This window comes from Leguminivora glycinivorella, chromosome 2 (assembly GCF_023078275.1).
Source record: "Leguminivora glycinivorella isolate SPB_JAAS2020 chromosome 2, LegGlyc_1.1, whole genome shotgun sequence".
In the NCBI taxonomy this organism is placed as follows: Eukaryota; Metazoa; Arthropoda; class Insecta; order Lepidoptera; family Tortricidae; genus Leguminivora; species Leguminivora glycinivorella.
The window spans coordinates 25,272,602-25,297,673 of NC_062972.1; the positions used below are offsets into that span (position 1 = coordinate 25,272,602).

Consider the following 25,072-nt stretch of genomic DNA (forward strand, 5'->3'; position numbering starts at 1 on the left):
TTAGCTGTGAGAAATCAATTTGATTCCTTGTACTTTAAGGTTCAAGTTGCCTTAGATACGTTTAAAGAAGAGCGTAAACAAAGCCTTACGTCCGTCTGCGGCGGATTTAGTGGGGTGTCACATGCGAGTTGCTGCACTCAGCAATCTCAGCAATCACATATTCGTTTACCGCGCTTATCACTGCAAACATTCACAGGTGTTTTGACTGAATGGAATGCGTTTTATGATTTATTTAAATCACTTGTTCATGAGAATACAACTTTATCAAATGTCGAACGTTTTAGGTATTTGTTATTGTTTTTAAAAGATGAACCGTATAATCTTATCAAGTCTATTCCTGTTACGGACGTGAATTATGAGAATGCCTTACAGGTCTTAATTTCGCGTTACGAAAATAAGCGAATTATTTCAACAAAACATTTCGATAATATATTCGACTGTGAATCGGTCAATGAGAAAAATGTACAATTAAGTTTACGTAACTTAATGAATTGCTATCATGAAAACATAACGGCCTTGAAATCTTTAGGGCTGCCAGTTGACGACTGGAGTTTTGTACTTTTAAATATTTTGCTACGCAAAATTACACCTAATATTCGTAGACGTTTTGAATTATCATTAAAAACTTCAAATGACGTTCCTAACGTGTCTGAATTACTCGATTTTCTCGATAAGGAATTAGCGGCATCCGAAGTGATGACCGCGTCCGCGCGTACGTTAAGTACCTCCGCGGGGCCCGCGTCGCGCGCGGCGCCCTCGCTCGCTGCCGCTGGCGGAGCGGCCGGCTCGGCCCGCCCGGCGGCGGTGACGTCATCGCGCCATGCGATGGCGGGGAAACAAGCAATGTCGCTTACTCGATCGCACTCTGACGTGCAATATAATGCGCCGCGAAATACGAATTCGTCGTTTGCGCGTAATTCGCGTACTATGAGCGTACATGCTACTAGTGCAACGGATTATTTAAATAAATTTAAATGCGTATATTGTAAGGATAATTCGCATCCTATATATAAATGTGAGAAGTTTAATTCGCTCACTTTAAATGAACGAAAACATTTCGTAGAACAAAATAAACTTTGTACCAATTGTTTATTTTCTGGCCACGAGCCTAATGACTGCAAGTCGCGCCATGCTTGCCGCGTTTGCGCTAAAAGGCACCACTCTTCATTACATGAAGACGTACCTACTCCAAACGTCTTACTGACTACGGAGTCACCTTCTTCCCCTGAGTTACGCTCAGTAGCGGAAACCTCCACGCCCACTCCATTACATGGAGCTACGGGGCAACCTTCTGGTAAGAACTGTACAGTCTTACTCACGACTGCGCTTGTAAATTTACGACCCCTGAACCAGGGGCCTTACACGCCGCGATCCGTTCGCGCCCTTGTGGATCAAGGAGCGCAGACCACGCTCATTTCTGAGTCGTGCGTCCAGCGTCTTGGCCTGCCACGGTACTCTGTGACTGGCACTACGCTCACCAGCATTGCTGGCGATGTTCATCCTCGTGGTTACGTGTTGTGCGAGGTTACGCCCCACGACAAACCCGAACCTAAACTTCAAATCGAAGCTTTTATTCTACCGAGCCTTACACGCTACACTGCTAATATTCCTCAATCAATTGGGAATATCCAGAGGTTCGAACACCTCCAAAATCTTAATCTAGCGGACCCAGAACTGCGCTCAACGCGACCTGTTGAACTGATACTGGGTAATGATCATCTCGACAGCATACTGTTACGAGATAATATTATAGGTCCTCCGGGCACACCCGTAGCCATCAACACTGTTTTTGGTTATGTGATTGGTGGTAGAATTTCATATGACAGTATGAAATGCCTTAGTGTCAATTTGAGCACTTGTCAACTTGACACGAAACTGCAACGATTCTGGGAATTGGAATCCATACCAGATTACCCACATCTTACGAAAGATGAGTTGCGCTGTGAGTCGATTTTCGTCGAAACTCACACACGAGATGACAATGGGAAATATACAGTTTCCCTACCTTTCAAGGAAAACGCTCCGCCTTTGGGCGATTCTCGTGCTATAGCTCTCTCACGTTTAACTAAACTAGAGGCACGCCTGTCTCGCGACCCTGCCTTACGTGAAAACTATAATAAATGTATCCAAGAATATTTAGACTTGGGACATATGGAACCAGTCAGCGACTTAGCGAGTCCTGGCACTCCTCCCTACTACCTGCCTCATCATATTATCGTTAAGTCTTCTACTACTACGAAATATCGTATCGTTTACGATGCGTCATGCAAAACTACGTCTGGTCGTTCTCTAAACGATAATCTCCTCACTGGTCAGAAATTACATCAAGACATTTCTGATATTCTTCTGAGGTATAGACTTCACAAAGTCGTTTTTACGGCTGATCTCAAAATGATGTATCGCTACATCGGTCTTTGTAAAGAACACCGAGACTTCCATCGGATTCTTTGGAGATTTTCTCCCCACGATCCTGTCAAGGAATATCGTATGTGCTCTGTCACATTCGGCGTTGCTTCCGCGCCATTTCTGGCCTTACGCACACTTCGTCAATTAGCAATTGATGAAGCTGCTAACTTTCCGCTTGCCTCGCAAGTACTTCTCAACGAAGTATTCGTTGATGACGTCGTTACTGGAGCTGATACGGTTGAAGATGCTCTCACTCTTCAGCATCAGCTGACCTCCATTTGTAAAGCAGGGACGTTCGAACTCCGCAAATGGACCAGTAATAGTTCCGAGTTTCTGTCGCATCTAAACGATGATGCTTCCAATCATGATGATGCTCTTATTTTGTCAGCACTTGACACTGACACTTCGGTCAAGGTCTTAGGGCTTAAATGGAACCCTAAATCTGATACTTTTACCTACCAAACGGATAAAGTAGCTAACGGCTCACGCAAATGTACAAAACGTATAATGTTAGCGGAAATCGCTAAGATTTACGATCCTCTCGGGTTCCTCAGTCCAGTGACTGTATTTGTGAAGCATTTAATCCAACTTCTATGGGCATCAGGCTCAGGATGGGATGCTGTTCCTCCACAGAATATCAGCGACTTGTGGTTTCGGTTCATCGACGAACTGCCGTTATTACAAGACATCGCGTTACCTCGTCATGTGCTTCCCAGCACACATCAAGTGTCACTTCATGGCTTTTCAGACGCATCTGAAAAGGCATATGCTGCCTGCGTCTACATTCGTGTTGTCGATCCAAACGGTGCTATTAGCACACACCTACTCATAGGTAAAACTAAAGTTGCGCCTCTGAAACGCCTAACAATACCTCGATTAGAGCTATGCGGAGCTCATCTCTTATCAAAATTGATAAAAAAGGTCCTCACTGCTTACAGCAGTAGAATATCGTTCGACCAAGTCTACGCTTGGTCCGATTCCACTATAACTCTTGCCTGGCTGCGTTCGTCTCCAGACAAATGGCGGACATACGTGTCTAACCGCATAGCGGAGACAACAAGCAACGTGCCTGCCTCACAGTGGCACCACGTTCAGTCCGCAGATAACCCCGCAGACCCCGCGTCTCGTGGTGTTCTCCCATCTCAGTTGAACCATCAATTATGGTTTACGGGACCTGCTTGGCTCAGCAAAGATGAGTTTGAGTGGCCTAAGACTAACGTCATATGCCACACCGACGAAGAACGTCGCAAGCATGTTCTTCTCACTCAAATCAATGAACCTAATAGCTTAGAGTTCATTGAGCGATTCTCATCGCTTCCAAGGTTACTACGCGTCACTGCTTATGTATTACGATTCATAAACAAATGTCGTAAAAATGAGAATCCTACGACTAAACATGTAACTGTTCCTGAGACGAAACAAGCTCTCAGTCGAATAATATCACTTGTCCAAAGTGATTCCTTTCCTGAAGACATCTCTCGTCTCAAAGACGACGACCGATGTACCAAACGTCTTCAAAAACTGAAGCCTTTCTTGGACGATGCCGGACTCCTCAGGGTCGGCGGTAGAATAAATCGGGCTAATGTACCGTATGATGCCAAACATCAGATTCTGCTTCCTAAGAAACATCATTTTACAAATCTGCTTATAGATTTCTATCATAAAACACAGTTACATGTGGGACCTCAAACTTTGCAGTTTGCCCTCGCACAGACCTACTGGATCCTGTGTGCTCGCGATGCAGTACGTATGCGTACGCGACGCTGTATATCATGTATTCGCGCTCGACCTGTTGCGCCACAGCCGTCAATGGCTCAATTGCCTAGTACTAGGGTTCGATCACTTCGTCCCTTCTTAAATACATCAGTTGATTTCGCGGGACACTTCTTCCTTAAATCAAGTAAACTTCGTAACGCGAAAATTCTCAAATCATATGTGTGTGTATTCGTTTGCCAATCGACGAAGGCAATCCATTTGGAACTAGTCCCTGATTTATCAACCGAATCCTTTCTAAACGCATTGCGTAGGTTCATATCCCGACGCGGGTATTGTAAAACTATTCGTTCCGACTGCGGACGGAACTTCGTAGGTTGTGACAGGTATCTATCTGAACTCTATACGTTTCTACGAAACGAGTCCAATCAGACTACTATAAATAACCAGCTGACTAACATGCAAATCACCTGGCAATTTAACCCTCCGTATGCGTCGCACTTTGCCGGCCTCGTCGAACGAGCCGTAGGTAGTCTGAAACGACACTTACATCGTGTCATAGGCACACTGAAACTGACACAGGACGAATTTAACACTCTACTTTGTCAAATTGAAGCCGTCTTGAACTCAAGACCCCTGTGTCAACTTAGTAATGATCCCACTGATCCATTACCCCTTACTCCTGGACATTTCCTCATCGGGGAACCATTAACGTCTTTACCTGAATTTGACTTGTCTAACGACAATCCAAACCGCCTCGCGAGATGGCAGGTTATTCAACAAGCCGTTCAACATTTCTGGAAACGCTGGAGCGTAGAATATTTACACCAGCTACAACCAAGAGGTAAATGGTTCCACGACAATACTAACACATCCCTCCGAGAGGGTTCTGTAGTCGTGTTGATAGATAACACACTACCACCATTGCAATGGCGTCTCGCGCGCGTGCATCAATTGCATCCCGGCGCCGACGGTATTACCAGAGTCGTAACTGTACGCATCGGTAATACTCTTACTAAGCGACCTGTCGTTAAGGTCTGCCCTTTGCCTGTTGACTAGGCATTACTTAGGTAGAGCATTACATGTTTAGCCCTAAGTTAGCATAGTTTTTTTTTTTTTTTTTGTTTTTAGATAAAATAACGCATTATTTTATGGTCGGCGGTATATGTTCCGTATTTTTATGAGTACGCACAAGTATTACATTTTTTTTTTGTCTTAATTTTAAATCGATTAAAACTTAGTCGAATAGCAGCTTTCAAAACGGGACAAACCTAAAACAGAACGCTTTTATCAAAGCGAGCAACACTGAAGCTCAGTGTTACCACCACACCTCTTCTTAAACTAACCGCCGCTAGCTCGCTCCTCGGAAGCTTGAGCCTATAATTATTATAAAATACGTGCAGCCACGAATCACAAGGAGATTTCTACGTGCCACACAGCCTGTGGACATATGTCTAAAATATCGAAGGATTGGGGGCCCCCTGGAAGCTGGCATTCAGAACCACATCAGGTGAGTCCTATTATATTTGAAGTCTGCTAGATTTCTCACACATATGCCCTTAGTAGGTAAAGAATATTAGAAGGGTAGAGGTAGAAATTAATAAAATGCCAGATACCACTCTGGTATCTGGCATTTTATTAATTTTCTTGTGATATTTGTGCGAACTTGTAGTAAAATTTCCAATTTCTTTGTTCCGTAAGTTAGCGAGAATCTACCTCCACTTACAAATACAAATATCGAGTTTCCGATCGCGTCGGATGATATTTCTCAAAAATACCGATACGTATAGTTAGATCTCAACGAGACGATTCTAATTATATATAGTTTCATAGGGTTTTGAGCATTTTTTGCGAAATTACATTCGTTTATATTTCCGTCGAGCGGGCGGTAGGTGTGCGCGCGTCGAGTCGCCCATTGCATACCTAGGTCTAATATTAATTAAAATATTATATTTTGTCGCAATTCCTTTCTTTCATTTTGTACAACGTACACTATATTGCATTTAGTATTTGCGTACTAAATTGTAATTTAAGGTTCTGATATAACGTATCAGAAAACCAAGTTAATCGGTGCTATCACAATACAGTATCGAGTAAAACTGTCGCTCGTATTACGTACGGCACAGGGTTCAAATTTCTGTTGCTCGGGTTCTACCGACCGGAAATCTTATCTTTGTAATTTACTTACTTTCAATTTGCGACAAATTATATTATTACACATTTTACTAATTAACTAACTAACATTGTGCTAGTACCTAGCCATTTTAGAGATCTTAATACTTAACATAAACAACATATTTACAAGTTTAGTCATATTTTATTTCGTGACAACTTTATTATTTCTCACAGTACAATAATATTACCATGACCGCAATGGAGATTGAACAATTAACTTTCGAACGCGATTTAGCAATTAATTCGTCCTGTGTCAGTTTCAGTGTGCCTATGACACGATGTAAGTGTCGTTTCAGACTACCTACGGCTCGTTCGACGAGGCCGGCAAAGTGCGACGCATACGGAGGGTTAAATTGCCAGGTGATTTGCATGTTAGTCAGCTGGTTATTTATAGTAGTCTGATTGGACTCGTTTCGTAGAAACGTATAGAGTTCAGATAGATACCTGTCACAACCTACGAAGTTCCGTCCGCAATCGGAACGAATAGTTTTACAATGCCCGCGTCGGGATATGAACCTACGCAATGCGTTTAGAAAGGATTCGGTTGATAAATCAGGGACTAGCTCCAAATGGGTTGCCTTCGTCGATTGGCAAACGAATACACACACATATGATTTGAAAATTTTCGCGTTGCGAAGTTTACTTGATTTAAGGAAAAAGTGTCCCGCGAAATCAACTGATGGTTTATGCCCTTAGTAGGTAGATGAAATGAGTATTACCAACGTTTTAATTCTGCGGTAACAAAAATGCTTTGCCGAAAAGTATAAATAAGATCTAAATAATAAAAGTATATAAAGTATCTATACGTTTAAATAGCCTACCGATACCTAGGTTTAAATTTAGCTGGCAAATTAGTTAAGCATTTTTATGGTTGGTCTTGTTCTGTGCTAAGCCTTGTATTTCTAATGCTAGGTAGGTAATATGTATACACAACCCTAGAAAATTAGAAATATAAGATGCATATGTAGCTTTCCATCTGAAAAAGGTCCTTATGCTTCATATGCAATAAGATTTTGTTTGGCTGATTTTTTGTTAGAATTCTGCTAAAAAGTTCTAATTACCTTGGAACATAATCCGGTGTCTGGTAAGTATAATAGGTACCAAATTGTTACCTAGTTAAATTTTCCTACGCTGTCACTTCTGTCAAACATGTGCAGAAAAAAGAATAAGATTCACATACATTTTTGGTAGGTAGATACTGTCAACCAATTATGTAGAATCCTAGGCCACTCTAGAACCCTGTCGTATTGACACCGTCCTTTATTTGCTACAGAAGTCAGTTTTACTTTTACTGTGAAAGGGTCTAGATTGGCCTATGACCTAGGATTCAGATTAATTGGTTGATTGTACGTACCTACTCCTATAATATGGCTTTTCTTTGAAATCGAAAAGGTTTTAGCTTTTTACATACCGAATAACTTTATTTCGCTAACAATGTGACTATCTTAAAAGAAATCATCTTTTAAGATAATCACATTATGTATAAGATAAGGAATTGTTTCTACCATTCCTTAAACGGCGCACGCACACAGGGCCTCTCTATGGGTGCCACCCCCGTCAGCGCGACGGCGATAAAGACCTAAAAATCTCAAATTTGAATTCGTGCTTCGGTATCGTATCCTCTTAAATAGCAGAGCTATTGATCAGTGGCCTTATCCTGATATTATATCGTCACTACTTTAAAAAAAACTTGCATCTTCGACTGTCAATGAAAAGAAAATTGTAATAAGTATGTATGGAATGCATATAGACTTACTGCGTTTTAACTTTGAGGAACAGCGTGAGATACGAGATTTTTTAAAAGTAGTAGCTTTAAAATTGCACGCAGAAATTATAAATGAATTCGCCATGCGCTGTTGCAACTCACTGTACTACGTATAGGATTAAGATGAAAGCCGGTGTATATTTCTAAACCAGAATAGACCCCCCCAACGATTCGTATCGAACTTCGAAGAGACGGATACTGTTAAGAAGCTTTACGTAACTGAACCCGAGCTGAGGATGCTTTTCCAGAGTTTGGTTGAACCCAGTTTTTGCTAACAATAACAATTTTTAGAGGATCTATATAGTTAGCTCCACATTAGCTTTAAGTTTTATTGCGTAGAAATTTTCAGATTAGGCGTGATAACGTACCGAGAAATTTAATATTGGAAATATTTGGACATCCATACATATTAAAAATGGGAACGTGTGTGTGTCTGTTTGTTTATCCGTCTTTTACGGCAAAACGGAATGACGAATTGATGTGATTTTTTAAGCAGAGATAGTTGAAGGGATGGAGAATGACATAGGTTACTTTTGTCTCCTTCTAACCCCCCCACTTCCCTAAAATGGGGGATGGAAGTTTGTATGCAGCACCGCAATTTTCGAACTAAACGCGAGCAAAGCCGCGGGCAAAAATAAGTCTTGTATATTTTAGAAGTAGATATTAGTTGGAAGTTTCCGCTGTGGTGACGGATTTAGAATATCACCACCTCCTGTCCTTTCGTGGGTGTCGTGGAAGTCGAATGTACGCGTTATGGGCTCAATTGTGGTGTGCCCATTAAAGAGCATGAGCAGTCTCATGTGTGGCAGGCGTGAGTTTATGTATGGAGGTATTTGTGGTAATTGGTTGGTGTAAGAGGAACTTCTAAGGCAACGTGCAGAATAATGCATAGAAAAATGTTTGCCTGCTTTGATTCCCGCAAAAAAATTGCAACACCTGAAATAAAATGTGTTTGTATGGGACAGCCCATGGAATGGAATGCTGCTAAACAATCCCACCCAAAATTTTATACATAAATATCGGACACAGGTAAAATGCGCAACCTTTATATAGACAGATATACAGACATACCCCGTCCGAGGCAGGTTCGTATTTCAAAAGAGGTTGATTCAATTGGAAATCAGATATACAGGAAGGCGAGGACCGTGGCAAAAAATGGACAAAAAAGCTGGTGTTAGTGCTGCTTCATCGAAATAGTATATTACGAAAAAAAAAAAAAACACGAAACGAATGGCGAGTGTTTTAAATCGACACGAGGCACGAAGTCCCTCTTCGCACGTGTATCGTGACGTAAAACAGTACATGGCTCTTTCAAGTACGAGTATTTGTATCGACATAGGCACATAATAGAAAAGCTATACACGGTGTTTCCGGTATCACTCAAAAGCACAGACACCCCAACTGATTTTTATTTTTTTAAACGTATCTAGAATGTTCATTTTTTAATCTGATGATTATTATTTTTTTAAATTGAGATTTAAATTTTCTGTGCAGCTCCACTCGGCTTTTAACTCTACACTCAATAAAATAATTGCTAGCTACCATCATAAACCTTCAAACTGTTTAATTGTGTACGTTACTGCAACGACATAAGGTTTACCAATAGACAGCTATGTCAATGTAAAGCACTTCAACCTGTGTCACAGTAAACTTCAAATTGGACAGGTGACTCAGTAAGCAAATTTAAACCTAAAATTCAAAATGACAAGGTTGTAATTAGGTACGAGTTCAATTAGTTATGGCTTATGATTAACTTTAAAATTAAACTGACACACAACGTCTATCTCGTAGCGGAAAAAATAATCGTCCAAGTAACCAGCCAGTATTAATACCCTTAAATACTGAAAAAGGTATACAACCTCTAACAATATGATATGCACAATGTTGTATTACAAATTTGTAGAATGGGCACGTAAACAATAACTAATAATACAAATTAAAACAAAAATATTACCCCCATCAAGATATAGCTCAATCGATTCTACTCTCGATTCTGAACAAACAGTTTTCAGGTTTTTAGTGTTAAGTGAAACACGGTGTATTAGGAACGACAAAATCATGTCATTTAAATTAAATAAGTACTTACTTAGGTAGGTATTTTAAGCGTTTTTTTACAACCAGTACCAAGCGTAAGCAAAGTTCATACAGATCGTAACCAGCCCCATGAGACTAATCTTAAAGTCGTAAGCAATAAAAATAAAAAAAATTCATTTATTTCGGACAACGTGAGCACCGTTTCTTTGACGGTTGCCTCTCGTCGCAATAACGCTGCGTTTTACGTAATATATGCTCCAGTTTGTTAATTTCACCCTGCACGAGACAGCGCAGATGGTATACAACGTCACAAGCACTGCCTTCACCAATATTGAGAAACCGAGGCAGAAACAAGGCTGCGTTAGGGACCGGCCACATCTAAGAGACGCATGTCCTGAGGTGCGGAATGGACGTCCGCGCCACGCCGCCTGAATGTAATTCAAAAAACGTCTCCTGAGTACATTTTGGCGGTGCGGCGCGCGCCACGCCGCCGCTGTGCGCCCCGAGACACGCGACGCTTAAGTGGGAACGCTGCCTTATAAGGCTAATATCCCTTTTTCACGCGTCTTTAGTGTAATTTATATTTCAAGACGAATTGCCTCGCTCCGCAGATGTGCCCGACTTAATTCAGTTTCCAATTGAAAGAAATTTCATTTTGCACGAATTGTTGGGAAATTATTTTAAATATAATTATGTAAATTATTCAGCGAATTGGTCTATTTTACGAAGGGCAATATTATCGTCATTATTAGGTTGTAGTAAAGTCTCACAATCTGCGGTAGGTATTGGAGATAAAATGTGTATGCCTTTTTATTATACTCCCACTCGAGTTTTTTTGAACAAACACTATTGAGATTTGATAATATCAATTATACAGATTATACTTACCTAGAAATCGTGACTCAATAGTAAATAGAACTAGTTCACCCTTGACCGCCAAGAACGCCTAAAGGCATCGTATGCTGTCGTCGTATCCATGCTGTGTTATAAAGTACACAGTAAAAAGGAGTGTACAAGTTCCAACGAGAGTTCGGGTTGCCGACGACCCAAAGGACAATAGACGAAACAAGTTAGTTCGTTAGGTCCTTCCGTTGTCAGCACACCGCACCCTCGTTGAGCTCTGGCAGCCTTACTCACCTGCAGGAACACAACACCATGAACAATAGAACTCGACCCTAAGTGCTATTTGGCTGCGGTTTTCTGTAAGGCGGAGAAGTATTTCCCCAGTTGAGCTCTGCTCTAAATAGATTCGAACGAGATGATATCCGCTGCTGTGCTGTGCCCTACCACACAAAGCGGAATATCATTCGCTATGCCCTACTTCCTACAAATTTAACAAATTTTATTCGTAAACTGGCACTTAAAATAAAAATTTAATTTTCTTTAAAAAAAGTACTTTTTTGCAATGAGTCACTAGTTACTTTTTGATATTTGTCAACGAATAACGACATCATCGCCATGAAAACAGCGCTTTGTTCTGAGAAATAATAAGTTTTTAAGTATAATTCTGAAAGTAGACGAAATCCAAAAAAGTTTATATGAAAAATGAAAATGAAAATGAAATATTTATTTTTCAAGTAGGCATATTACAATGCGCATATGAACGTCAAATAAAGCTACGCCGGCTCTAACCCTACGCCTCAGCCTCGAGAAGATTTCAGTCCCCCCTCAGTTGGGAGGGGGTATCATCGGCGGGCAACTTCTACATTTTACTCTTCTAATATGATGAGGAATACGCTGTTAAAAATATTCGCTTTCCTAATGTTACACCGTGTCGAAATTAACTATATTTGACTGTTGTGAATTTATAGCATGACCTAAAGCTACAACTATAAATACCTAACCTACGCCTATTTATTACATGAGTTATTCAAATAATGAATTTCTCAGTAACTTTTAATAATAAAGGATTACCTTTAAAATGATAAACTTTAGTGGAATTTTTGTTAATATTAAGTGAAAATTGCTATTTAAAGTTTTCTCGGAAAACCGTTCCTTTGTCATATTAACGTTTAATGAATATAACATTATAGTCGAGTAACAAAAAAGCTTAAACCGAAACGGCAAAAAAAATTCCTCCCGGGATAATTTTACACAATTTGATATATTTGGATCTATTCTTAATATTTTTTGTACATGTCTTCTTTATTGTAAAAACTAAAAATTTGCGGTGAAAATTTACTTTATACAAATTACTAGTTGTTATCTGCGGCTTTGCTCGCGTTGAATTCGAAAATTGTGGAATGCTCCATACATACTTCCAAGTTACTTATCCTGTTACGGCTCAGCCACGACATTGGTCTAAGCGCGGCAGCGGTGAGCGGCGGCCATACATTAGAGCGAGATACAGCGATGGGACTTTTCATTCGCACGTATGCCTGCCGCTCACCGCTGTCGCGCTTAGACCAATGTTGTGGCTGGGCCGTTAAGGCTGCTTTCAAGAAAAACGTCAAAATAATGTAAAATTGATAGTTTTAGTCGGTGAAATACTACAATTTCCGTTATCCAATAGATTTATTTAATTCAAATTTCAGTTAGAGCATCTTATTATCTTGATTTTTATAAGACTGGATTTTTGAAAACCAAGTCACTAAATTAATTATGATTTTTTCTCTAAAGCACGTTTAGAAAAACTCACGTATAGAGCTGAATTAGTCGATCTTATTTGTGAAATTTGGACAATTTTGATTACTAAAACAGGTAAATTTATAATTCGTATACCCTGTACTACAAACTTCTGATTACATTTTTATTATAAGGTTTTAAAAAAGAGTAAACGAGGCTAAGACGAAATCAATTTTTTTCAGAAATTACCTAAAATTAAGTGACAATTTCTTTGAAAATCTACATCACATCGAAATATTTTTTTGTATTTAATGAATCTGCAACGTTTACTTAAATTGCTTTTATGCCTTAGTGATTATAAATTGCTATTATTTATTTTTGCCAATTTTTTGAAAAGGAGCCTTCACTGGTACAATTACTACCACTTTTGGACATTTTCTCATATTTTGTTAGACCAAGCAGAAAAAGTCCTATAATGTGATATATATTTGTAAACTACTCGCAAAGCCCTTTAATTTGATACCACACACGGTATGATCAAGCGCTCGGTTGCGATTTCAATGTTTTTCACACGAAAGCCCTCTTAAGGGCTGGCAATACAGGTACTGTTCGCAACTGTGATTCCGTAGAATAACATTCATACAAGATGTTAACCAAATATCACGATAGATGACGCTGTACAGTGTACCAAGGGTCGCAATTTCTACATCGCGCTATAGAAATGTTTAATTGGATTGTATATACCTAAGGGTTGGGGATTTTTTGTATTATTTTGGCTCTATTTGTGACTGGTTGTATTATTTCATAGTCAATCCTTCAGTCAGTAAGGAACGCCTGTTTTGAAGGTTGAATTCAGGCACATTTGTATGTAGTTACGTAAGCGTCAATACATTTAAGTACTTACTTATTATAATCTACGTATCTTGACTGTTCTTATACGGCACATGCCAAGGTTAACCGCAATTTCTTCCTAGCTCTAATGAAGCGGCCACACTCCGCAAACTTCTAAAGTCGAAGACGTGTTCTCTGAATCTTTTAGTCTAAATTATCTCGAATAACGCTAAAGAAGAATTACAAGGTCCCTAAGTGGATTCCTTCACCTCTCGACTCCTTATTGACGGAGCATCACGGCGCCCTACCGGCGTAACCCGAAGCGCACTACTTGGAATCCAATTTACGTACGGAACCGGCTGTCTTAAGTATTGAAATCTTGGCGAGTTATGAAACTAGAGATTGGGTGTTTTCGGACTAACATCCTAAGTACACATATGTATATTCTGATGTTTAGGTATCTAAAAGAAAGTCAAGTTCCATCATTTTGTCGGTTAACACTTTCGCTACCAAGAACCCGACTGTCGGGCACACCGCTCGTAGAAGCGTAGCCGATTACATGGGTTTCCCCGTATGTAGCGAAAATGTCGTAGCGCCGCGTAGAGCCCGGTTTCGAAAGTGTTAACCAACCAAATTCAAAATCCAAGCAGAGCGTCACTGCAAGGCAAGCTGTCACTGAGCCACCTGTTTTTAACCTTCTTATTTGGTTGTGTATGTGTAATGCCATTTACACTAAACTGACATAAGGAGTCTTTTGAGGGTACACCAGTTGTCTACCTCTTAATCTTGCTTGTACCAAATATCAACTTCTGGATATTTTATTTACGATTGTTATTGTATCTTAATTTTATGAGCAGCTAGTACGTGCTGTCAAGTATACGAATACATTACTTAAGTGAAGTGGTTGGGACTGGGAATTTATAATGGACTGTTATTTGTTCTAATAATTTTCTAGTGAATGATTTTTGCATGGTGTGGAATAATTAATTTAACAGTCAACCTCCATATTGTTGGAGGTCATTGATGTACGAAAGGGTAAAATTATTTGATTCACTCACAGAGAAAAAATAAAAGATTACTTATTCCAAAGTTACAAAAAAAACCGGCCAAGTGCGAGTCGGACTCGCGCACCGAGGGTTCCGTACAAACGTATGAATTTCAACTTGATAGCTCTACGCGTTCATGAGTAAAAAAGTAATAAGTTTATATTTATTAAAAACCCTAAAAATATATATTTTGTAATGTAACTAAAAATTTAAGGTTTTCGGAATTTTTCCTTTATGTGTGCTATAAAACGTTGCTTCATGCCAAATTTCAAGATTCTAGGTCGACTGGAAGTACCCTTTAGGTTTTGATTCCCTTGCGAGTACTTGCGAGTTTCAAAATATGCAGCTTAAATTGCTGTTTCTTTTGATTGCGTTGACATAGAAGTTTGATTTTGTTACAGCTTAAAGGTATTATAGACCTGAGTATTTGGTATGAATTTCAATTTAATACCTCTACGCGTTTATGAGGAAATGGGTAGTAAGGTTAAAATTATTAAAAAAAAATATATTATGTGATGTAACTAAAAATTTATGGTTTTCGTAATTTTTCCTTTATCTATGCTATAAGACGTTGCTTCGTACCAAATTTCAAGATTCTGAGTTCACGGGAAGCACCCTGTAGGTTTTGATTCCCTTGCAAGTGTCGAAAATTTGCGGCATAAACGGCTGTATCTTTTGATTGCGTTGGCTTAGAAGTTTGATTTTTTCACAGCTTCAAGGGACAGTAGACCTGAGTAATTGATATAAATTTCAGCTTCATACCTCCACGCGTTCCTGAGAAAAAGGGTCTTGACAGACGGACGGACGGACGGACAGACGGACAACAAAGTGATCCTATAAGGGTTCCGTTTTTTCCTTTTGAGGTACGGAACCCTAAAAACCGAAAAAAAAGTTATCTATGTACCCATGTCTAGTTGTTTTTTAAACATCGCTCCGATATTGGACCATAACCAAAACCTAAAGCTGAATCGGAATTCTTTTTACGGTGTGCACTAAAAATTTAGGCTCGAAGCATTCACGGGATCCTCCCCTAATGTTACTACCATCGATACAGCCCAAATCGAGTTCTACTTGGATCCGTACTGAAGGAGGGCTACCATGAAGTACTAAAACCGTTCAGTTTAGGTCGAGAGAAAGGGACACAACTATACCAGTTATATAGCTCCGTCCGTCTCTCTCAACTACTGAACAGCTTTAGTACTTCATGGTAACTCCCCTGTACGCAAATAGATTCCGAATAGTGAGATTTGCAGATCGATTGTCTGAACGAGCGAAATATTTGCCTTTGGGATTTTGGGGGATTGTTTTAAACTTTATTTCGTGTCATTTGACGTTTACTGTTCTGCTCTGGTGCGCCTAAGGTTTTGAGGTCTTATAACATTAGTATTTTTCATCATCATCAATATCATGACTTGCTCTAAAATAAAATAAATAAATAATAAAATTAAAATCACTTTATTTAAACTACGTCCATATAAAACATAAAAAACAATACACTAAGAATTACTCGAAAGTCGTTCGTTGTTACACGAAGAGTTGCTTCAGTCGACAGATCAGTCTTATTTTTACTTTTTATTTGTTTATTATTTTTATTTTTACTTTTTATGGTAAACGGATGACCAATGACGAAAAATGGGGTTGTACAGATTCTCGGAGATAGTGTACTTCAGTTTTATATTTTAATTTATTTGTATTGAAATCTAAGCACCTGACATTATTTTTATTATTTCTTGAAGAGGATCTTAAATATCTTAATTAACACCCATCTGTACTTCTGGGGTGGATATTATTATATGATCTGTGTATTGCAACACAATAAGAAGTAGGTATAGGTAGTACCTTTTTTTCCCCTCTCTATAAAATATGTATTTATGGAATGTGGAGACGTCTGCTATATAACGGCAGCGCTCTCCTAGGAAACGAGAGCTTAACCCCTTACAATCCTTGTTCTAAATCTGTCACCGATTTTAAACTGTATTAACAAATTGATTGTTATTAATTCAGTAGCAAAATTTTTGAGAACGCCGATTAAAGGGACCTTTGTGAATTCTGTGAGCTCAGTTCATATTCTATAGGTACACATAATCCGCCTTAACGCATACCCGGCGTTCGGGAGGTTAGCACACATCCTGGCTTCTTCAGTCCCTCAACGGCATTAAATTTTTAAGTGTTCGATCAAGACTAGATATGCATTTGATCCCGAGGGGTGTCAAAAATGTTTTTTTGTTGAAGTGTCATTTTTGGCTGAAGATTTATAATCTTTGATTTCATGTACTCACAGTTGCGTGCACGAATTTAACTCGCTAGCTTCATTCAAGCTCTGGTACAGTCGACCGAAAATCTGGTTTACCACCCTACGGTTGAGGTTCGTTTGAACGTCATGAGACAACAAGGTCGATTTCCCCTTGCAATAATATTACGTCAGTGACAATTGCTCTGTCTATAGTGTCTATATATGACATTTACGTCATGCTATGTGTCAAGTCAACCTTAGCAATCGTTAGAGCTCACTGAAACTTTTGTCAAAACTGGTAGACCACTTTTTTGGCCCACTGTACCTACCTAAATTCTAGTCCAAGGTACACCGGGGCACCCATTTCGACTGGGGGACAATTTCAACTAATCTAAATTATTTTCCATGGTTTACAGTCGAAATTACCGGGACAATTCTATTCAAAAATTTTGCACCTTACATGAATACAATTTAGATACAAGGAAACAGAAACCACACTTTCATATACCGTTGTCCACAGTTTAAAGTAAGCATTTTTATTGCAGATTCATATTCCCGGACATTCAGCCGCGTAAAGCTAACGTACAACCCGCTTTACAGCACTGTTATGAAGTTTTACAACGAGGTTGAGAAGCCTGTGAATTTATTCGAGAAGCTCGGCGTGAGGAAATATCTGAAGGTGTACATAATGGCTTTGAAGAGCAGGTACCGGCATAGAGGTAGTTTTCATATTTGTTATCAAATTTATCGACGCAATCTTATTCCTGAAGACGATGCACCTTGACCAGATCTTGACTACTTAATCTCTTCCATGAGGTTTTAGGGCCCCCTGTCGTCGACGCGGCTCGCGGCCTCATCATTTCCATACAGTTGGCCCGACGACGCTACGCTCGCGAGACGCGATTGCGGTGTTTTGTCTTTTACATTTTTTACGCTACTCTGCGCTTCAGTAAGCGTATAGTAGCTAGCCCCCCTTATCGCTCTTCTATAGACGTGCGACAGAGTCAGACTATGTTTTGGCTGCCGCTTCAACCTTGTCACCTTGGTTAGGCCGGGTTCTCACGCAGAGTAAAACTTTAGGTTTAAAATATTATGTAAGTCGACTTTCAAAGTCATCATGGTATGGGTGCCTACTCGTAATACATGGTACTTAATGTCATTCTAATATGTGTACCAGTGTATCTAATTTAAAAATCAGCAATTCCCGACAACTTTGTACAAAAATTAAGGGAAAAGTTAAATTTGTTTTTATATTGATTCCTATTTTGTTACCAAGATTTTGTTGATTAATTGAGATTTTATTAAGTTTTATTTCGTCATTAAGGTTCTCTAGTATCTATATTTTCTTAATTATAACAATTATCCTGTATATATCTTACGAAAGTCGAATTATATTACTAAATGTTGGTAACAAAATAGGATAAATTAAAATTTGCTGACGTGGCATTGTACAAAGTTGACGGGAATTGCTGAAATATGGTTATATAATGACAGTTTAGTCTTATTTCAAAATTAAATCTCTTCACCAAAACGAAGGAATAAATCTATGAAGACAGGAATCGTAATATTACTCAGGAGACTAGTAGTTATTTTACAGCTCATCCTCGCTGTTTCTGACAAAAGACAAATGATAAAAATTTCTACGAATTTAAGGGCCAACATTTTCATTTATATAATAAATCTTTAAAATAAATCAGATTTGTCCAAATCAACTTCAAAAATCGTTTTCTTTTGTTGAAACACTGCCTCTTTATTTCAGGGGTGACCTAACTTCTGTTCGCCCGATAGACCTCGATAAGATTTAGAGTGTAATAATTTAAGGTATTTTTACAATTTTGATTTGATTTTTTTTTTTTACGCATTGCTTGTTCGAAATTTACGCCTCTGTTGAAAAAAAATTATTTACACAATTGCACAAATATTATCATCTATTAAATGCTATTAAATTGGGCATATTGAATATTAATACTAAACTCTAACGTAATATCTAAAATGAAATAGGATATGAATTCATATTATTTATTTGATTTTAAGTTTAAGACGCTACGGGAGCGTAAATGCTAAAATGGAAAGTCCCCCTTTCAATTTGGGAATCTCAGTTAAACATACTAGCGTTATTAACTAGATTTATCGAAAAAAAATGTCCATTAAGAACAACTCAATTAAAAGATATTGCGAAAAAATCTTTAAACCGAGGTTCCGCTCTCGACTGTTTCCTCCTTCAAAACTTATTTAAACGGAACGAAATTAAAGAATCTGAATAACAATGAAATAATCTGTGTCGGACCGTTTAGACTTTTTGGCTAATTGTTACCGATCTTGAGTATCACACCCTTTTTTGTGAAATACACATATTGAAAAAGGCCGTTTTTAGAAATTTTTGATTGGCTCTATAAAAATAACAATAATCTGTGTTGAAAAAAATCATTGCTTTATCTTCAAAAACCAGGGAGGAAATAGTCGAGAGCGTTTGTATGGAGAATTGACCTGTATCGTATCGTCTTAACCTAGAGATACTTTTCAACCATTGAATTTAAATAACGTACTCTATGTATTTAATTTGGTGTTCCGTTAATATTATTATAAAAGCAGAACCAGAATGAGTTATCTCATGGTAATTCCCTTGCGTGTAGGTGATGGTGATCATTTAACATGTGGCTGCTCGCATCTCGCATGCTCGTTTGCTTATTATCACCTAAAAATAATTTGGCTCCTAAGCTTGTCTCAAAGTAAACGCAAAAAATACTTGAAATCGTCTCTATGGAAACCTAAAAAGTTTTTCCTTTCAAGTCTATCAAGGAATCCTGATCGTGATTACTGAGAAATCCGAATTATTTTTTTCCAATTTTCAGCTACGACTGACATATTAAGAAAAACTTTTCTAGAGTAATATTGGTAGGTAATATATCTAGATAAGTTAGATTGCGTTTTAATTACCAATAAATCAATATGGCCGATCATTATAATTATCATTAATGATTGACCAATTAATCCACTGAAATTAACATGGACGAAATTGGATCTATGTTCAACCTGATTTCTGATGAAACTATTATCTATATTAGAAAATTAAATCGATATGCGCATATGACGACACATTATTAATTAATTACAGTTCTAAGTAGATGTAAGGTCAACCGGAGTATTTGCATCTGATGGGGTAGGTACATGAGTTTTTTGAAGATATTTTATAAATTAAATATATTAGACCTATGATAGCCGTATTTAAAGTTTGGTGACTTTACTTCGAACGTGGCAATATGTTTCGTTTAGAATATAATTATGTTTATCAATGTTCAATTCCTGTATTATGAACTGGCACGGTGCGTATAAACGTGCTGATACCTACTCGTACTTAGTGTATCGGTATCATTCTTTTTAACCCCGACGCAAAAACGACGGGGTGTTATAAGTTTGACGTGTCTGTCTGTCTGTTTGTTTGTCTGTCTGTGTGTGTGTCTGTCTGTGGCATCGTAGCTCGCGAACAGATGAACCAATTTAGGTTTAGTTTTTTTGTCTGAAAGCTGAGTTAGTCGGGAGTGTTCTTAGCCATGTTTCATGAAAATTGGTCTACCACGTCGCGGTCGGGGGTTTTTTCAAAATTTTAATTTTGTGGTTAGGTTAGTTGTTAGTCATCACACTCATCACACATGTACAAGAAGGATTACCTAATTCTATAGATAATTACTGTCAAAGTAAAACGTGTAGTCATTGACTGCCATCTCTCGACATATAAATTGGCCCATATTTTTAACTTGATATGTGTTAAAATTGACAAAAATTTATATTTGCACCATCTAGTCGAGAATCAACTAAAGGTGTAGCGCCATCTAGATGACCGAACATTTATCTTGGTGGTTTCGAGGTACGTTTCTTTCTTAGACTTTATCTGTATATACTGTATATACGGATTTATATATCTGTGTATAAGTATGACTGTATATCGTCGCCTAGCACCTATAGTACAAGCTTTGCTTAGTTTGGGGTGGTTTGGGGCTGGGTTGATCTATGTAAGGGACAATATTTATTTTTATTTATTTATTTACATTTGAAGCGCTGGTGGTCTAGCGGCAAGTACGTGTGACTTTCGTTCCGGAGGTCGCGGGTTCGAACCCCGGCTCGCACCAATGAGTTTTTCAGAATTTATGTGCGAAATGTCATTTGATATTTACCAATCGCTTTTCGGTGAAGGAAAACATCGTGAGGAAACCGGACTAATTCCAATAAGGTCTAGTTTACCCTTCGGGTTGGAAGGTCAGATGGCAGTCGCTTTCGTAAAAACTAGTGCCTATGCCAAATCTTGGGATTAGTTGTCAAAGCGGACCCCAGGCTCCCATGAGCCGTGGCAAATGCCGGGATAACGCAAGGAGGATGATGATTTATTTATTTACATGTCTTTGGTTTAGGTTAACCCTAAGTCACTTTCTCAAAATCTCAACATGCACTACCACAGAGTAATTCACAGCTTATAGTCCAATCCTCTCTATATTCGGCGCTCATAATATTCAGGCTATACTCGTAAGCATTGTCGGACGCTTCTTTATGTTTGACCATTCATTTCTATTGCCTCTCTTTGCATACATCGATTCCCTTTCTGCCATAAAACTAGCATAATATTATGCCTTTGTTTTATTTGTCGCGGGTTTCGTTGATTCGGCAGGTTTGTATGAAGATACGTGTAAAGATATCTGGTTTATAATCTGCGCATGCTGCGCGTAGTGACATTAGCTAGACATACAACACGTACGGATCTGCCCGGCAGATGTGCCCGGCGGGCACGTCCGTCCGTGTGTGGCGAGAAATAGACACGGATTTGCCCGTCGCGTACCCGTCCCGCTGCCCGTGCTCAAAACCAACGGATGGGGCACGGGCCGGGCAGATCCGTCGGCTGCCCGCGCGTGTGTGTTTAGCACGGATGTGCCCGCCGGATCGCAACTTAGTTATTAGCAAGGATATGTCCGCCTCGGATTTGTCCGCTGGGCAAGCCGCGGATCAGATCCGAGCCTTGTCCGGCAGACCAATCCGTACGTGTATGGCTAATCGCGGATCAGATCCGAAGCTTGCCCGGCGGACAAATCCGCACGTGTATGTCTTTGTTGAGCTGAAGGCTGATAGAATTGAACGTAATATTGCAACCATTGCAAATTGTTTGTTCCATTCCAGTTAGATACATTTGATTTGGATTGTAGCATAAATGAATTGGACTTGAACCCATAGTTTTAACCTTTTCAACGCCAAAAAAAACCTATAGGACCATGGCATGGAGATATAATTATTAGTTACTTAAGTCTTGCCCTAACACAACTCCTAAGTCTTGCCTGAGCAACCCTCACACGTTCAAGTAAGTTTTTTAGGGGCGACCCAAAGGGTAAAACGGCATCCTATTACTGAGATTCCGCTGTTCATCCGTCCGTCTGTCTGTTTGTCCGTCTGTGATAAATATATATATCTCTCACGAACCGTGACTGTTAAACATTTTTACACATTACATATTTCTGTTGCTGCCATAACAACGAATACTAATAAAATAAAAATAGAATAAAAAAAAGTGAGGCTCCCATACGACAGACATGTTTTTTCTCGTTTTTATAAATACGAGATAGTCCACGTACACGAGTTTCACTTAGCCGGTTTTTTTATAGACAAATACGTCTATGATCTGGACGTAAAGAATACAAAACTGATAATGCTGAGCTGACGTAAATCCCCACCAACATTTATTTCCTTCCTATCCCTTCCCCTTCCTATACCCTGAATCTCCCAACCCATTCCAGGAATAGGAGCCGAGCTGCTGAAAGCCGCGTTCCCTTTAGCAGCCAGCGGCTTCATACCAGCTGTTACCGGGATTTTGAGTACCGGACACATGCAGAAGGAGGCTGAGAAACTGGGCTTCCAGAAATTCAATGAGATATATTATGTTAGGTATCTTATTGATGATGAGGTAAGTCTGAAGGTGTCTTATGATCTTATGGTATAGTTTAATAGACACTTTGATTCCGAAACATGCACTCCGTGCACGGAGTTTAGCCGCTGCGAGCACCTGATGATGGCTTCATAATGACTCGAAACAGGTTGCCAATCGCGATATATAACACGAGTATAATGAGCCATACCTATTTGAATATTGAAGCCCGACGCCGAAGGCGGAGGGCTATAATAACTCGAGTTTGTAATCCTTGAGCCGCCCGTGATATACACAAAATGTTTTTTATCATACTCATACATACATGCATACAATACATACAATCACGCCTGTGTCCCATGAAGGGGTAGGCAGAGCACATGAAACTACTCAGGTTTCAGTGCCACTCTTGGCAAATAAGGGGTTGAAAGAAAACGAAACTGTGACATATTGCAGTGACAGGTTGCCAGCTTCTCGCCTACGCCACAATTTAACCCATATCCCACAGTCGCCTCAGCAGTCGCAGTCGCAGTTATCATACTCGCGAAGTAATAACCAAATTTTAAACTAAATGATTGAAATACCTACGTTGACATTTCGAACATTCGTCCGCTATCTTGTAAATTTGACAGGTCGCGGAAGGCCTCACCCAGGTATTCACATTACCACCCTAGGGCGGTAAAATAGCTAATGAGCATACTGATACGTAATGACGTATACGTAATAATGAGCTTACTGATACGTAATGACGTATCAGTATGCAGGCATGTAATAACACTGTTTACGAGCGAGTGTGATGAAAAAATCTATAGATATGAATATTATAATTCATATCGACGAATAGGTATATAAAATTTAGTTTGTCTATAAAATAGAAGACGGTGTCGTTAATGCTGTGCCATCAATATTTGAAATCCATTAAGTTACAATTCTGATGAATAGTAATTACTTTAAATGGTTTATGTCCAAGCGATTTAAAATTTCGGTTGCTCGTGAAATGTAACGGAGTTTAAAGTAAGTAGACGTTAGATGGATAGGCTTTCGGTAAAAATAAATAAAATAGTATTTTCGCATTTTAGTCCTCTATTTTCACTTATAAATAAAATATCTTTACACGAAATAGAAGGCGGTGGATATGGCTTAGTGAATTTTGGTCCATATAGTCTGTCAATCGGTGGCCTCTTTATAACAATACTCTTATAAAATAAGAGTCACGTCTACGTCAGTTTTAAGAAAGCTCTCCTGATGGTGAGCATCCAGCATCCACCTTTGCCTGACCACTACAACTCCAGAGTGTTACATTGAAACACTCTGGACATTGAATAGAACTAGACCCTTCTCATAGTGTTGTATTCCTACCGGTGAGTAAGACTGCCAGAGCTGAACGAGGGTACGGTGTGCCGGCGGCGGAAAGACCTAGGACTTCGCCGGAAGATCAGCGCTGACCCCTGGGTCAGCATTTATGCTGAGGCGGGACCATTTCGTGGTAAACCCGAGTTATTTTTTTTTAAATCTCATACTTATTAGAATTTATATAATACTTATGTATATAATTGTGTTTACCATTGAATAAATTATTGAATCTGAATCTAATTTGTTCCGTCTTGTTGTTGTCCTTTGAGTCGTCGGCAACCTGAACCCTCCTTATGACATGTACACTCCTTTTTGCTGTGTACTTAACACAGCAAAGGGGAGTGTACAAGTTTTTAATGGGTTGGCAACGCGCATTTGACACCCCTGATAGGCTACGGTGATCGCTTTTAACCAGGCGAACCGTATGCTTGTTTGCCACCGACGTAGCATAAACAAATTAGGAGTTCTATACTTTCTCTTCGTTTCTCCTAGATCGTGTTCTGGGACACGGGACTGGGTAACTACGGCGCTGCCCTGATGGGTTACCGTATTCCAGGCGTCGAGGAGATACCTGACCTGCAGCCGGCGCGCTCCTCCAGGTTCCAGGTCATGGAACAACTGGATGATGATGATGAGACGTGACTAACGTGCCGTGATGGCTTGAATTAAACATTTTGGGACTTTCAATCAATGCTTTGTAAAAAATAAGGACTAGTAAAGTTAATTGTAAATACGATTGTTTAATATTATGTTCCCTAAGTCTGTATGTCTTCTGTGTAAGTTTCATTCGAAAGACTTTCGGGCTTTTTGAAGCACAGCTAATTTAAACCAAATCATTCGAACGTACTCGCAGCAATCATGTGCTAACCCTGCAGTTCAGCAATTCCCGTCAACTTTGTACAATGCCACGTCAGCAAATTTTAATTGATCCTATTTTGTTACCAACATTTAGTAATATAATTCGACTTTCGTAAGATATATACAGGATAATTGTTATAATTAAGAAAATATAGATACTAGAGAACCTTAATGACGAAATAAAACTTAAT

At 39.2% G+C, this 25,072-nt stretch overlaps 1 protein-coding gene across 1 annotated transcript in view; it reads left to right on the top strand.

Annotated features, from left to right (window-relative positions):
• LOC125239048 overlaps positions 1-24,732 on the top strand; it is a 33,768-nt gene extending 9,036 nt beyond the window's left edge. Inside the window, exons 2-4 of the mRNA XM_048146506.1 lie at positions 17,314-17,487; positions 22,543-22,709; positions 24,516-24,732. Coding sequence (XP_048002463.1) covers positions 17,314-17,487; positions 22,543-22,709; positions 24,516-24,665 — 491 coding nt within the window. The 3' untranslated portion in view covers positions 24,666-24,732. The remainder of the gene's footprint in view (positions 1-17,313; positions 17,488-22,542; positions 22,710-24,515) is intronic.
• The last annotated feature ends 340 nt before the right edge of the window (positions 24,733-25,072 follow it).